This window comes from Hypanus sabinus, unplaced genomic scaffold (assembly GCF_030144855.1).
Source record: "Hypanus sabinus isolate sHypSab1 unplaced genomic scaffold, sHypSab1.hap1 scaffold_2803, whole genome shotgun sequence".
In the NCBI taxonomy this organism is placed as follows: Eukaryota; Metazoa; Chordata; class Chondrichthyes; order Myliobatiformes; family Dasyatidae; genus Hypanus; species Hypanus sabinus.
In genome coordinates this window covers 1-15,994 of record NW_026780943.1, presented here as the reverse complement: position 1 = coordinate 15,994, position 15,994 = coordinate 1, and the positions used below count along the sequence as shown (strand labels likewise).

Here is a 15,994-nt window from a genome sequence, read left to right as displayed (position 1 = left end):
ATTTGTATGGAGCAGCACCTTCAACGACACTAAGTTAATTGGAAACAAATGCATTCGGCCCGACATCATTCTGCATGCTATTCGTGTCACGGTGCGGTCCGTTGACTCCTCATTTCAGTTAATTTCCTTTTTCCCGTATTCCAACGGACACCTTGATTTTTTTGTGATTTATTTTTTAATGAAGTTCATCAAACAAACATTTCCGTTAGATGTATTTCAGACATTGTACATATATATCATATAATCATATATATCACCAATCTCCACAAAGTATTTATCTGAGGTATACACATAGAAAAAGTGGAAAGAAAAAGCAAGCAAAATGAAAGAAGTATGTAAAAGTCGGGAGTGAATTTGTTTTTTTAGAACATATTCATCAATTTGTAAGAATCAAATCAGGCCTATGAGACATGATGTAGTTAAACCATTTTTTCCCAGTATGAATCTAATTGTTGCAGATTATGATTATCAGAAGCTTATATTGTCCATTGTAATTTCCATCCATGTATTTAAAGATATGGTGTGGAAAAATAAACATGTATCTGGGGTAAATATGGAATAACGTGGGGAATGTGGTGGATGGGTCGGGCAGCGTGTGAGGGACGAGGAGCAGAGTCACCGGTTCAGGAGGGAGACCCTCCACCCATCACCTGATCCCGTTTCCCGTTCATGATTTTCTGCAGATCTGCAGCATCTGCGGCTCACTGCTCTAAGTGTACGTGTAGCTTCACCTTTCACCCGTTCAGACAAGGCAGTGAGATCCGGATCTGTCACGTCCTCTCGTTGTGGGTGGACAATGTTTTTTTTCTCTTTGCAATAGCCTCTACATGTTTTATTCACTGTTTTGAGGTGCGGAATTGCAGCCGATGTTTCTGGGTGTCTGACCCGTTTATGTGAGAGTTTAGCCTTTTCCATTTCTCTGAGTTTCTTATAAATGTTTAAAGTTTAGTTCAGCTTCACTTCAGAATTTCCAAAGCAACAACCCAATCAGTCAAATAGTTCCACACAATTAAAAGTTTATTGCATTTACGCAATTAAAATAGTTTATTACAGGTACAACGGATTTCATGTCATATGCCGGTGCTATTATACCTGATTCAGATATTGATATGGGAGACCCACCACCGGTCACCTGATAACAGTTCAGTTTCCTTCTGCGGTTCCAGAGCAGAAGCTCAGTCTGTCTAATATTTCCACTCAATTAAAATGGGGAATTAATTTATTATCATCATGTACTGAGCTCCAGTGAGAATCTTGCCTGATGTACCATCCGCACAGATAGATACATTACAACTGAACATTGAGCTGATGTACAACAAAATAATCACTGTAACAAAGCATTGTGGCTGCAGAGAAAGTGCAGTGCAGATAGACATATGGTGCAGGGTCACGTCGAGTTACATTCTGAGGTCGAGTCTATTTTATCATTCATTTGGCTTATAACTGCAGACAGGAAGCCATCCTTCAGCCTGGTGTTACGCACTTTATGGCTTTTGTATCTCTTCCCCGATGGGGGAGCGGGCTTGCAGCAAGGCTGTCCAGGTTATGAGGTTATTTGAGTACATGGCCTGCTTTTCCGAGGGAGGGCAAGTGTGGGAAGAGTCCATGGAGTGGAGGCTTGTTTCTCTGATTGCTCTCCAAAGTTCTCTGCAGTTCCTTGCAGTCATGGGCAGAGAAGTAGCCACATGTAAGTCGTGATGTATCGACATGGAGCTCAGAGACCTCGGCCTTCACCCTGCCTTGTGTCGCTGGACCCTGGACTTCCTGTCAAATCGCCAGCATGTTGTAAGAGTGGGCTCCATCTCCTCTGTTTCTCTGACCCTCAGCACACATAACCCACAGGGTTGTCTCTTTGGCCCCCTCCTTTACTTTCTGTGCACCCATGACTTGTGTTGACACCCACAGCTCCAATCTGCTAAGTAAATTTGCTGACAGCACTACATTGATTGGCCTACTCTCAAATACTGATAACAATCAATCAAATGCCTTCTGACAAGTCTCGGTCCAAACAAACTTTTCACACTTCTTCAGGAGATTGGTCAGAGGAAGAGCGATAGCAGCAAAGTTCTTACAGAACTTACGATAACATCCATCCATTCCCAGAAACCTTCTAAGAGCCTTCTTAGTAGTCAGAATAGGAGCTTGAGAAATTGCCTGGACCTTTGCCCGAACAGGAGCCAACTTGCTTTGACCGACAACATAGCCAAGACAGGTCACACTGGCATGGCCAAATTCACTGTAAGGTTGTCCTAGGAAAGCCTGTCAAATAGCTTTTCTACTGCAGAGATATGCTCTTCCCAAGTGCCACTCCCTGTAACTAAAGTCATCAATATAGGTATCTGAGTGTTCTAACCCTCGAATTACAAAATAAATCATTCTCTGGGATGTTCATGGAGTATTTTTCCTTCCACAAGGCAAAACATTGTATTCATACAACCCAGATGGTGTCGCAAACGCAGAGATTTCTCTACCTCTATCCGTCAATGGAACACACCAATACCCTTTCAACAGATCAATCTTTGTAAGAAATTAGCCTTTCCAGCCTTATCGGTGCAATCATCCACTCTAGAGATAGGTTAAGCATCTGTTTTTGCTACTGCATTTACCTTTCCATAATCAGTGCAAAATCTAACACTACCATCAGGTTTGGGCACAATAACGCAGGGTGACTCCAATCTCATTTTGAAGGCGTAATAATACCATTCTCCAGCATATACTCAATTCCCTGGTCAGCCAATTTACACCTTTCCATGTTCATGTGAAGTGGGTGTTGTTTAATCAGTTTGGCTTGACCAACATCTACATCATGTACTGCGACCGTTGTTTGCTTGGGAACATCGGGAAATGAATCTTTAAACTTCAGAATTAATTCCTTCAGCTGTTGTTGTTGCTTTGGCTGCAGATGAGACAACTTGTTAGCAATGTTTTCTGGAACAACCGAATTCATTAGCCTAACTGGGACCATGTTTGGCTTCTGAAAAGTCTCAGACGAGTCAAGTGTTTCATTGTCAGGGTTGCCAGTTTCATTTGTTTTGATAACAACACCCACAGATGGTGCCTGCTTGTCAGAAAAGGCTTTATCATATTTATGTGTACCACCTGTGTTAGTTCAAGTCAGTTGGGTGTTTTAATAACATAATTCACATCATTAATTTGGGAGACTATTTCATACGGTGTATTGAATTTCACCTGAAGTGGATTCGTCAATATAAGGCAAGCACCTTATCTCCCACCTGGTATTTTCTTTCGGGAGTCCTGTTATCAAACCAACACTTCATTTTGTTTTGAGATATCTTTAAGTTTTGGCTCGCTAGACTACAGGCTTGTTGTAGTTTATTTTTGAACTTCAAAACATAGTCTATCGAGTTAACATCAATCCACCGTTCCTTTTAACAAGGTCAAAGGTCCCTCTGCGATCAAATACAAGTTCAAATGGAGTAAAGCCCGGTGATTCCTGTACTGACTCTCTTTCTGTGGACAAAAGCAAATGTATTCCTTCATCGCAGTCTTTTCCATTTTCAACACAATATGTCTTAATCATTGTTTTGAGGGTAGAATGAAATCTATCTAAAGCCCCTTTTGATTCTGTACGGTACGCAGATGATGCAATTTGTTCTGCTCCCAGTTCAGAAACTACCTGCTGGAATAATCCAGATGTAAAATTACATCCTTGATCAGACTGGATTTCTTTAGGCAAACCAAATAAACTGAAAATCTTGTTAAGAGCCTTCGCTTTAATATTTCTGAGAGGTATTGCCTCTGGGAATCTGGATGAGGTACTCATAATAGTTAGCAGATACTGATGGTCAGCTTTAGTCTTTGGCAATGGGCCAACACAATCCACTACAACTTTGGAAAATGGTTAACCGAATACAGGTATAGGCCACTGGGGTGAGCTCAGTAGGTTTACCCACAACTTGACAAGAGCCTTTTGGAAACTCTTAGTCAGGGTAAACATAACTTTATGAGTTAAAGCAAACTGGTCTGCTAATCCAGCAGATTCCTGCATAGTGGCAGCATCATTTCCATCTAAATACATCTTTATGCCATCAGGGACGCGCCTTCTGAACTCTTCAATTAAAACCAACTCTTACAAGCTGTTAAAATAATCATTTACATGTTCAGATGTGCACCAGCGGTCAATGCACACAATTTTCTCATAGGCAAATTCCACATGTCTGGTTCACAGATTTCTTCAAATTTCTAAACTTTTGCCGGTCTGCTTCTGGGACCAACTCGAAAGCTTTGAGCACAGCCTGTTTCACTGAGTCAGAATGTGTGGTGCGTGGCCATGTGGTTAAGGTGTTGAACTCGCGATCTGAAAGTCATGAGTTTCAGCCTCAGCCGAGGCAGCGTCTGTGTTCTTGAGCAAAGCACTGAACCACACACAGCTCCTGCACATTTATAGCCCAGTGGCAATGATTGAGGCAGCATAAATAAATAAATAATAAGCTGCTTCAGCAACTGTCAAAGCAGAATAGGCTTACTAAGTCTTTCCCTTAATTAGACTTTGTAAGAGAATTTTCTTTCTGCTTTTCTGCCTCTCCAGCCTGAAACTGTCTCTGCCTTTCCGGAGCTTCCATCTTTAATTGTTCTAACTTGTACTGGATCTCAAGCTCACTCGGTTTACTTTCAGGAAACTCCTCCTCCACTTTAAACACATGCTCAGATACATAATGTTCAGCTATTATCCTCTGCATCTGTGCAATCCTCATTGTCAATTTCACCTTAGCAAGTATTAACGTTTTAGCAATACTCAACAACTCAATCCTTCTGGTGTCCTCTAATGCCTGAGAGGTTCACACTTCCAGATATTTATCAACATCCATTGCTGCTAATTTTCCACACACAAATAAATCAAAAGGGATTTCCCCAATCAAATTGATATGAAATCAATCCCTAAATTTGTTCATATCCCAGATGCAGGCCCCATTTTGTTACAAACCCTAACGCTTTAGAAACGAACCAGCAACATCAGACTACTCCCAGTAGCCACACATTTTAATTCCACGTCCCATTCCCATTCTGATATGTCTATCCATGGCCTCCTCTCCTGTCAAAATTAATCCAAACTCAGGTTGGAGGAACAACACCTTATATACCGGCTGGGTAGCCTCCAACCTGATGGGATGAACATTGACTTCTCTAACTTCCGTTAATGCCCCTCTTCCCCTTCTCACCCCATCACTGACATATTCAATTGTTTGCGTGTTTTCCATGTCTCTCTGGTGCTTCCCCCCACCTTTCTTTCTCCCGAGGCCTCCTGTCCAATGATGCTTTCCCATCTCCGGCTTTGCATCACTTTCGCCGATCACCTTTCCAGCTCATAGCTTCATCCCACCACCTCTGGTCTTCTCCTATCATTTCGCATGTCACCCTCCCCCCACTACTTTCATATCTCTTAGTATCTTTCCTTTCAGTTAGTCCTGACGAAGGGTCTTGGCCTGAAACATCAGCAGTTCTTCTCCATATAGATACTGCCTGGCCTGCTGTGTTCCACGAGCATTTTTTGTGTGTGGTTTGAATTTCCAGCATCTGCAGATTTCCTCGTGAGTGTTATGTGTATAAATGTGTATAAATAAAATTCCCTAACTATTGAGCTCGGGGGAAACAAGGCTTGGAGTCTTGAGATGGTAAAGTATGAAAGTTCAGTTCAACTACAGAACAGGTGATGAGAGAGAGATATTTGTAATCCAGGGTAAATGTTGAGAGAAGGCAATTATGTTGTATTCCACAGGTTTCATGGTGGTAAAACGAGACCAACGGTCGCTGTAGATTTTATCTGTCATCCTTCCAAATCCACATACTAATTATCATCCAAAGTGACTTGTCATAAGTGGTATTGTCTTCAAATGAATTACCACACCACAGCCAGGCAAGGGTTAACACATAAGTGGTCTCCGCAGATCCAAATCAAAATCCAAATCAGATCCACTGCTATGGATCAAATGAGGTGATAACCACACATTCGATGTATGGTGAATCAATAATTTGTCCACCCTTGTGGGCAAAGGAAAGTTCCAAACAGAGACCCTTGGCCACTAGTTCCCTGGTTTCGATTCTTGCCATTTTTCCTCCTTTGTCTCTGTCTGACTCTGAGTGTCAGTGTCCTCGGTTAAAACTAAACAAGCTGTGAGCGATGTAAACAAGCTGCAAGCCAGACTGATTCGCCTTCTTAATCACTCTCTCTCTTAAAATGAATGTCCACAGCAAACAAAACCTAGGGATTCATAATAACTGACTGGTGTCCCAGCAGATGGGATGACTGAGTGAATCCTTTCCCACATTCTCAGCAGGTGAATGGCTTCTCCCCAGTGTGAACTCGCTGATGTCTCTGTCGGCTGGATAAATGAGTGAATCTCTTCCCACAGACTGAGCAGGTGAATGGCCTCTCCCCAGTGTGAACTCGCTGATGACTCTGCAGGGTAGAAGAGTCAGCGAATCTCCTTCCACATTCTGAGCAGGTGAATTGCCTCTCCCCTGTGTGAACTTGCTGATGTTTCTGTAGGCTGGATAACTGAGTGAATCCCTTTCCACATTCTGAGCAGGTGAATGGCTTCTCCCTAGTATGCACATGCTGATGTCTCTGTAGGTTAGCTAACTGAGTGAATCCCATCCCACATTCTGAGCAGGTGAACGGCTTCTCCACAGTGTGAACTCGCTGATGTCTCTGTAGGGTGGATGACACAGTGAATCCTTTCTCACAGACTGCGCAGGTGAATGGCCTCTCCCCAGTGTGAACTCGCAGGTGATTCCGTAGGTTAGCTGACTTAATGAATCCCTTCCCACAGACTGAGCAGGTGAATGGCCTCTCCCCAGTGTGAACTCGCTGATGATCCAGTAGGGTGGATGATTCAGTGAATCTCTTCCCACAGACTGAGCAGGTGAATGGCCTCTCCCCAGTGTGAACTCGCTGATGTCTCTGTAGGCTGGAAAAATTAGTGAATCTCTTCCCACAGATTGAGCAGGTGAACGGCCTCTCCCCAGTGTGAACTCGCTGATGTACCAGCAGGGTGGATGACTCAGTGAATCTCTTCCCACATTCTGAGCAGGTGAATGGCTTCTCCCCAGTGTGAACTCGCTGATGTCTCTGTAGGTTGGATGACTGAATGAATCCCTTCCCACAGACTGAGCAGGTGAACGGCTTCTCCCCAGTGTGAACTCGCAGGTGATTCTGTAGGTTAACTAACTGAATGAATCCCTTCCCACAGACTGAGCAGGTGAATGGCTTCTCCTCAGTGTGAACTCGCTGGTGACTCAGCAGGTTAGATAACTCAGTGAATCCCTTCCCACAGACTGAGCAGGTGAACGGCTTCTCCCCAGTGTGAGCTCGCAGGTGATTCTGTAGGTTAGCTGACTGAGTGAATCCCTTCCCACAGACTGAGCAGGTGAACGGCTTCTCCCCAGTGTGAATTCGCAGGTGATTCTGTAGGTTAGCTAACTGAGTGAATCCCTTCCCACAGACTGAGCAGGTGAAAGGCTTCTCCCCAGTGTGAACTCGCTGATGTCTCTGTAGGTAGGATGACTGAATGAATCCCTTCCTGCAGACTGAGCAGGTGAACGGCTTCTCCCCAGTGTGACCTCGCTGGTGTACCAGTAGGGTAGATGACTGTGTAAATCCTTTCCCACAGACTGAGCAGGTGAATGGCTTCTCCCCAGTGTGACCACACTGGTGTGCCATTAGATCAGATGACTAAGTGAATCCTTTCCCAGATACTCAGCAGTTGACCAGCCTCTACCCAGTGTGAACTGACTGGTGTGTCCACAGGTGGGATGACTGACTGAACCCCTTCTCACACACAGAACAGGTGAATGGCCTTGCCCAGTGTGAACTTGCTGATGTACCTTCAATTGTGATAACCAAGTGAATCCATTCCCACCGTCTGTGCAGGTGAAAGGCCCTTCTCCTGTGTAAATTACAGGTGTGCAAGTTGGTCAAATGACCGAGTGAATCCCTCCCCACAGTCTGAGCAGGAAGGGTGGTCAATTGGATCCCTTGTTCCACTTCTTAAATACCCAGACAGAGACAACAAAACTGGTGTGTCGTGTTTGAGTTTCCTGGAGATGAATTCCTTCTCATTTTTAACCTGTAAAAAGATTTACAAAATCCATCAATGGGTGTAGGACAACATCTCAGATGAGATTACTTGAGTTGCCAAAGTTTGATCTGTTATCACACTGTTACAGTGAGGTACAACCCAAGCTGGAGAGAGAAATCATCTCCTGACCGGGCAGAGTGCTGGTATCTGGAATGACCATCAATTCTCTGATGTTCTTCCTGTCTCTATAAGAAAGGGGCATTTCTGCCACCTCCAATCTGTGACCTGGCTCAGTTTGACTCTCTCCATTGGTATTATTCCCTGTTCCCACTGAGCTGCATGGGTGCCTGACCCCACAGTAACTGAAACACTCTCACACAAATAGCTTTTCTTGACATGCAGCAGGGATTTTCTTTTATGTATTATTAACGTAATGTGCCACAGTTTTAACGCCATATAAAAAATTCCTGCTGAAATGACTGGTTGGTTCACACAGCTGTCAAAAGGGGTTAGAGTGAAATTTTGTATTATTTCAGGTTCTTGTCACAATCATAGAAAATTTGAACACAGAAACAAGCCCTTTGGGCCATCTAGTTTGTGCTGAACTATTTAAACAGACAACTCCCACACCCTTACCATCCAGGTACCTACACAAACCTCTTAAGTGTTGAAATCGATCTCTCATGCTCCACTTGTGCTGGCTGCTCATTCCACACCCGGATGACCGTCTGTGTGAAGAAGTTTCCCCTCATGTTCTCCTTAACATTTCGCCTTTCATCCTTAACCCATGGCTTCTGGTTGTCGTCCCACCCAATCTTCGTGGAAAAAGCCAGTTTGCATTAACACTACCTGTGCCTCTCTATCACAAACAAATCTCCCCTCAATCTTCTGCATTCCAAGGAATAAAGTCCTGATTTGTTCAATCTTTCCTTATAACCCAAATCCTCCAGACCTGGCAACATCCTTGTGAATTTTCTCTGAAATCTCTGAACTTCTTTTACATCTTTCCTGTAGGCAGGTGACCAAAACTGCACACAATACTTCAAATTAGGCCTCACCAAGGTCTTCAACATCCATCTATTGTTATCAGTACTTTGGTTCATGAAGGGCAATGGGCTGAAATCATTCTTTCCATCTCTATCTACCTGTGATATCACCTTCAGTGAATTAAGGACTTGTATTCCTTTGACCCTTTCTTCTACAACACTCCTCCGTGCCCGACCAGTCACTGTGAAAGACCTCCCTTGGTAGGTCATACCAAAGTGCAACAACTCACACTGGTCTGCATTAAATTCCATTTACCATTTCTAAAACCATTTTCCCACCTGGTCCAGATCACACTGCAAGCCATGATAGTCTTCTTGCAGTCCACCAAACCCCCAGTCTTGTTGTCATCCACAAATTTGCTGATTCAGTTAACCACACTATCATCCAGATTACTGATATAGATGACAAAGAACAACAGATCCAGCACTGATCCCTGTGGCAAACACTAGTCACAGGCCTCCAGTCAGAGAGGCAACCATCTGCTACCACACTCTGGCTTATCCCAAAGACAGTGTCTCATCCAATTTACTGTATCATCTGGAATGCTGAGTGACTGAACCTTCTTGACCAACCTCCCATATGAGACTTTGTCAAGTGCCTTGCTAACGTCCATGCAGACAACATCTACTGCCTTGCCTTCATCCACTTTCCCGATAACTTCCTCGAAAGACTCTATAAGATTGGCTGGAGCCATGCTGTCTATCCTTTATCAGTCCACAGCTATCCAAATACTTACAGTATATACCTGGTTCCTGCACACACATTCCAAAAACGTTCCCAGTTCTGATGTCAAGCCCACCAACGTATAAATTCCTAGTTTATTTTTACAGCCTTTCTTGAACAGCAGAACAACATTGTCAGTCCTCCAATCCTCCAGTAGCTCACCTGTCACTAAGGATGATTTAAGTATCTGTGCGAAGGCCCCAATAATTTCTGCACTTGCCTTCTGCAGGGTCCTAGTGAACAACTTGTCAGGCCCTGGGGATTGATCCACACTAATTTGCCTCAAGACAGCAACCCCCTCCATCTCTGTAATCTGTACAGGGTCCATGAAGTTGACGTGGCTTTGCCTCACTTCTATAGACTATGTGCTCATCTCTTGAGTAAATACGGATGCAAAAAACCTCCCCAAGTCTAAGTTATCCCTTCATATGGATTACCATTCTGATCTTCCAGAGAATTAATTTTTTCCCTTGCAATCTGTTTGCTCGTAACATATCTGCAGAATCCCTGAGGATTCTTCTTCACCTTGTCTGCTGGGGCAACCTCATGCCTTCTTTTATTTCTTTTATAAGTGTTCACTTGAATTTCCTGTATTTCATAAGTACCCCATTTGTTCCTATCTGCCTGTACCTGGTATGCACCTCCTTTTTATTGATCTGGGCGATGAAAGCCAAAGGGGTGATAGATCTGCATGGTGGGGGGGTGGGGGTAAGAGGGGTTAAACTAAAGTTGCAGGGGAATGGGAGCCTGAATAACATAACAGATAGTGGAGAGTTTGTGGAGACAGTTGTTGTTCAGGCCTCAGACAAAGTCAGGAATGAAAAAGTTGAGCGTGGTGCAGTGAATATGCGGAGCCCTGTATATTTCAATACAAGGAGCAGCGTAGGAAAGTTGGATGTGTTCAGGGCATGATCAACACCTGGAATCAACACTAGGATCTGGCAACCTTGGATTGGGAAAGGCTGCTTTATGGCAAAGGTGTGCTTGGTAAATGGGAGGCCTTCAAAACAAAATTTTGAAAGTAGTAAGCGGGTATGTCAGAATAAAAGGTAAAGACAGAAACTGTAGGGAAACTTGGATTGCAAGAGATATTGAGACCCTGGTAAAGCACAAAATGGAATTGCATAACAGGGATAGGCAATCAGTTTCTTATGGAGTATAAGAAACGCAAGAGAATACATAAGAAATCAAACAGGATGGCTAAAAGATGGCATGAGGTTGCTGTCACAGAAAAGGTGAAGGATAATCCTCAGGGATTCTAGTGATAGATGAAGTGCAAAAAGATTGCAAGGCACAAAGGTGGTCCTCTGGAAGACCGGAATGGCAATCCACGTGTGGAACCAAAGCAGACGGGGGAGATCTTAAATATTTCTCAAACTCTATTTACTCAGGAGATGGACAAAGGATCTATGGGAGTGTGGAAACGTGGCATTATCCATTTCAACCCTGGAAAAAAAAACACTCTTCTGGCCACTCACACGCTCAATACCCCTCATCATTTTATACACCAAAAAATGTCTCTAAATATAAACAAGGAAATTATACATTGCACAATCTACTTTCCATGATTCAGTACATTTACACAGACAGGTGTGTAAAAAGGGCTGAACGAATACCAGGGACAAACAGGCCCAATTCACCACAACCACACACTGTTCCTGCTGCTACCGTCCAGGAAACGGTACCACAGCAAAATGAGCAACAGGCTCCAGGACATCATCTTCCAACAGGCCATCAGACTAATTAATTCATGCTGATACAATTGCATTTCAATGTTATATTGACTGTCCTATGTGCAAACTATCTATATAAATTACACATTGCACATTTGTATGGAGATGTAAGGTAAATATTTCTACTCTTCATGTTTATGAAGTATGTATCTAATAAAGTCAATTCAATTCACACTCTCCACTATCTGTCTGTCATTCTGGCTCCCATTCCCCCTACAACTTATTTTAACCACATCACCCTCTCCCCTGCTCACTACCACTAGCAAGCCTTACCACCAGAATATTTGTCCCCTCTTGTTCTGTTCCTCTAATTAATGAATCCCCTATCAGCCCTTTGACTTTCCTCTGCCAGGTAATTCCCCCCAACAGTTTCTAAACTGGTCCACCTGTTGTTGTGGGGGATGGCCACTAGAGTACTCTGCAATGCCTATTTAACCTCATTCCCCTTCCTGATTCTCATCCAGTTTCCAGTGTCCTGCACCTTGGGAGTAACTCACCCATCTTCATGTCATATCTGTCAACCACTCCAACTGCTGGATGATCTGGAATTCAGCCATTTCAAGTTGCAGCTCATTGAAGTGCAGGGTTACAAGCTGCACATCTTGTAGGTGAGGGCATCAAGGACATTGGAGGTCTCCCCTCCTTCCCTCTAATACCCCTCTAATTTGTAATAATCTCCCCTCTAATTTGTAATAATTGGTTCCACTGCAGAGTCGCTAAGTCATGCATGGGCAAACTACGTCCCGGGGGCCTCCGGCCCGCAGAACTTGATGAAATTATATTAATAAACCTTGTTAACGTTTTTCCCCGCAATTCTGGTGTTTTCCCAATAGATGACGCACTCCATATACATTTGGGGCGACCCATTTCCTGGCACATCCGAACCGGCTCACAATTAGCCAGCGTTCCGGCTAAGGGAGATAGCCTGCAGGGATTTGCGAGCACTGAGCTTTGGAGCCTCTGTGCAGGAGGGCAGGTTGAGGGAGGCTTAGAAGTGAGGCTGGGGATTTCGAATAAAGTTTTTTTCTTCGACTGCAGTTACCGACTCTGTGTAGTAATTTTAGCGCTGCATGTAGCACACCGCGACACATTGACCTTTGTTGAGGTGAAGCCTATTACTCCACATTTGCGCTTTACTCTTTGTTCGGCTCGACCTATTTGTGTGAACAGGCATTCAGCGTCATGAACATCAACAAAGCCAGCCACAGCTCCAAGTTAACTGACCAACACCTCAGATCCATCCTGAGAATCGCAACAACAAAACTAAATCTAGACTTTGATGCGCTGGCTAAAAAGGGAGTCCAACAACACTGTTCCCACTGAAATTAAACATAAGTTTCTTCATTGTGTTATGTAAAAAATGCATTTGAAAATATTTTTTTCAATAAGCCTTACATGTTACATGTCATTTCTGTTAAGTGATGGACCTTAGTAGTGCGCAGGTGCACGTACGTTCTCAAAATAAAAAATGTGCTCCAGATCAAATAACGCGCTCCGCATACTGGCTGGTCGTTGTTGAGTTTTGGCACAGGGGACAATTGAATAAGAAGGAGCAGGACAAGTTGATGATAATATCTTGAAGGATAACAGAATTTTCTGTGCTTTAAAATATTAACTGTTACTATTTAAAAAAGCTGTATTTTATTCATTTAATTTTCAGTGTTTTAAAAGTCATTTCAATAAATAGCTAAATACTATGGGACTTCTCTTATGAGGTGTATTACCAAAACACTCCGTCCATCTGCTCCTGGTCCGGCCCCCCTGTCAAATTTTAGAACCTTTGTGGCCCACAAGTCAAAAAGTTTGCCCACCCCTGAGGTTGAGGAAGCAACACGCACAAAATACTGGAGGAGCTCAGCAGGCCACGCAGCATCTATGGAAAAGAGTACTAATGCCGATTTTCTCAACTGCTGATGTAAAAGAATGTGTTCCCTTTCTCCGAGTTCCTAATCCTTACATTCAGATAGCTGGAGCTCAGCTCTGTCTGAGAGATCCATCGGTTCCCATTCACTCAGCAGCCGGTAGCTCCCCGGGGCTCGTGTACGGATCGTGGGGCAGAGAGAGAGGGAAGAGGGCAGGACTGTCCCGGGATTGCGGATCACGGTGTCCGGATTTCACAAGAATCGTCCCGAAGTCGCTGTTTAAGATTAACCCATGGAGAATCGCTCTTACCTGCAACCGACATTTTCAAAGCCTTGTGTACTGCGCGCATGCGTGAAACTCAGGGACGTCCTCAGCCTGACGCCTGCGCATTTGATCGGCGCTTCAGCACCGGCGAAATTCTTAACGCATGGCCCTATGGGTAATCAAGGTGCCATTAAACCTTTCTGCAAGCACCGGTTCAATGTCCATACCTCATTTTTTTTTATCGTGGGTATAGAAAAAATCTGCCGCTGTTTTAACGCAGAGAGCGGCTCCCATAAACAATATACTCAATATCAACGTGTATCTAATGCCAATGTAAAATGCTGATATAAAACATAGGAGATTCTGCAGTTGCTGGAAATATAGAGACGCACACACACAATACGCTGGAGGAACTCTGCAATTCAGAGAGCAACTAAGCAGCGGAGTACACAGGCTAGGCATGCGGAAGGGGCTCTGTCTAAACGTTTTCTATGTATTGCTCTCCAAAATTTCTGCCTGATCTGTTGATTTCCACCTGTGTTTTGCTGAAATTAACCACCTTTTTTTTCGATCAACCAGTTTCCAAATGCTTCTAATCTTTCACTTTTAACCACATCGTGCTGGTCTTATTCGTCCTCCTCCTCTGGAACCCATCTCTCTCTGGAGCCCCGACTCAGTCTGGCAAATCTTCGGTTTCTGACTCTGCATCATCGAAGATTAACTCGCTATTCTGCTGTCAGACTTTAGAGGTGCATTGTGTTACGAGACCGCAGGTTCGTTTACTGTGAGTGTCGCTTTAAGTGGCTGAGTGAGGCGGGGCTGTGACGTCAGACACAAGCTGCAGCAGCCTGAGGGAGCGGGAGCGGGAGAGGGAGAGGGGGACAAGCTGTTGGAACTTCAGCGTGTGACTGCTATGGGATGCAACTCTTCCTTGCCCAAAAGGTTGGGTTGATCTGATCATCGGCACGCAGTGCACAACGGATGTGTGCCTGTCACTTCGTATCATCCATATGTGTGGATTTTCTGGAGCATCCTGTGGTATCTGTTTTGTTGGCCCTTACGTGGAATCGGGGTGTTCTGTGGTAACCACTTGAAGGCGATATTCCTGTCACTGTCACCTGGTGATATTTCGAAGAGGATTTCGGAACTAATCGACGGATAAGATCTTCGGCGACTGTTATTTCGTTTACACAGCGCGGAATATGTGTTGAATTCTTCGTAATTGCTTTCTCGTCTACATTTTCGTGTTGATTTACAAATCTCTCCTCTCACTCACTTATTCCGTGGATTACTGAACTTTTCCACTTTACCATCTGAAGACTTTAAGCATGGTTTCTCAAGCTTGATAGTCTGGGAGCTATATATACGCATTACACTGTTAAGTTCTGTTTATTTCCTTTAATCTTTTATATTCGGAGTAGATACTGTTACGTTCCCCGTGACGGGTTAAAGAACCAGCAGAAATAGAAAACACCGTGGAGTCTGGTATTGCTGTAAACTAATGCTGTTTATCAGTAACTACGCGATACAGCAATATAAATGCAGATATATCAAACAGGTTAGCAATGATTATATGTGTCTTCACGCCTCGGGGTGAATGGATACCGTCTTACGGTGATGAGTGAAGTTCAGTTCAGTTCGTGGGATTGAGTCGAGTAGTGATGGAGAGAGACAGAGGGACGGTTTGAGTCTTCAGGTAAGCTGACGCCGTCGATAGTCCCGTCGTCCTCCGAAATCCTTTGGAAGTCACCGACTGTGACCACTACAAACGGGACCGTTCTTCTGTGGTGGAGTTATTAACCCAGGCGAGGGTTGGACACACGAATATCTCCCCACCGGTCACAGCCTTTTCACACTGCTAGTGCCACTGATCGATCATCCAAAACCCACCTTTTTCTGTGAACACAGCAAAGCTCATTCAGTGTCCAAAACCATGTGTCTGGAGGTCTACCAGCGGACCTCCTACTTATCTCATTGTGCTGAGCCCCAGCTGTCCATCAAACAGTTCCTCCCTTCTCTCTCTCTGTAAGAACACAGACGCTGACAGTGTCCTTGTAAAAGTGTAAACATGCTTGCAGAGAAACCATAACACCATCTCTGAGCAGTCTTTCTCTCTCTGTCTCCCCCACTCCCTCTCTCCAACAAGGTGATCGGTGTTGAACAACAACTCCCACTCTCTTTTCAAAAAACACAGTTCATAGGGGTAATTCAGGACCCCGTTACAATACTAATAAAGATATTGGTTATAACATGGAAGCCAGACTCCATTAGTGATCTGTTGCTGCTGGTACGTAACAATTGCAACATCCCAGCTGTCTGAGGCAC

General features: G+C 44.1%; 1 protein-coding gene across 1 annotated transcript; it reads right to left on the bottom strand.

Moving 5' to 3' along the window:
- Positions 1–329: 329 nt before the first annotated feature.
- On the bottom strand, positions 330–13,833 carry LOC132388234 (gastrula zinc finger protein XlCGF26.1-like). The gene is made up of 2 exons (XM_059960578.1): positions 13,715–13,833; positions 330–8,087 (listed from the first exon to the last, which is right to left on the bottom strand). Exon 2 carries the CDS (start codon positions 7,679–7,681, stop codon positions 6,290–6,292), a length of 1,392 nt encoding a protein of 463 aa, XP_059816561.1. The 5' UTR covers positions 7,682–8,087; positions 13,715–13,833; the 3' UTR covers positions 330–6,289.
- Between the last annotated feature and the right edge of the window lie 2,161 nt (positions 13,834–15,994).

Coding starts and splice junctions, on each gene's coding strand:
- LOC132388234 (XM_059960578.1), bottom strand. CDS start 7,681: ATGGCACACCAGTGTGGTCACACTGGGGAGAAGCCATTCACCTGCTCA.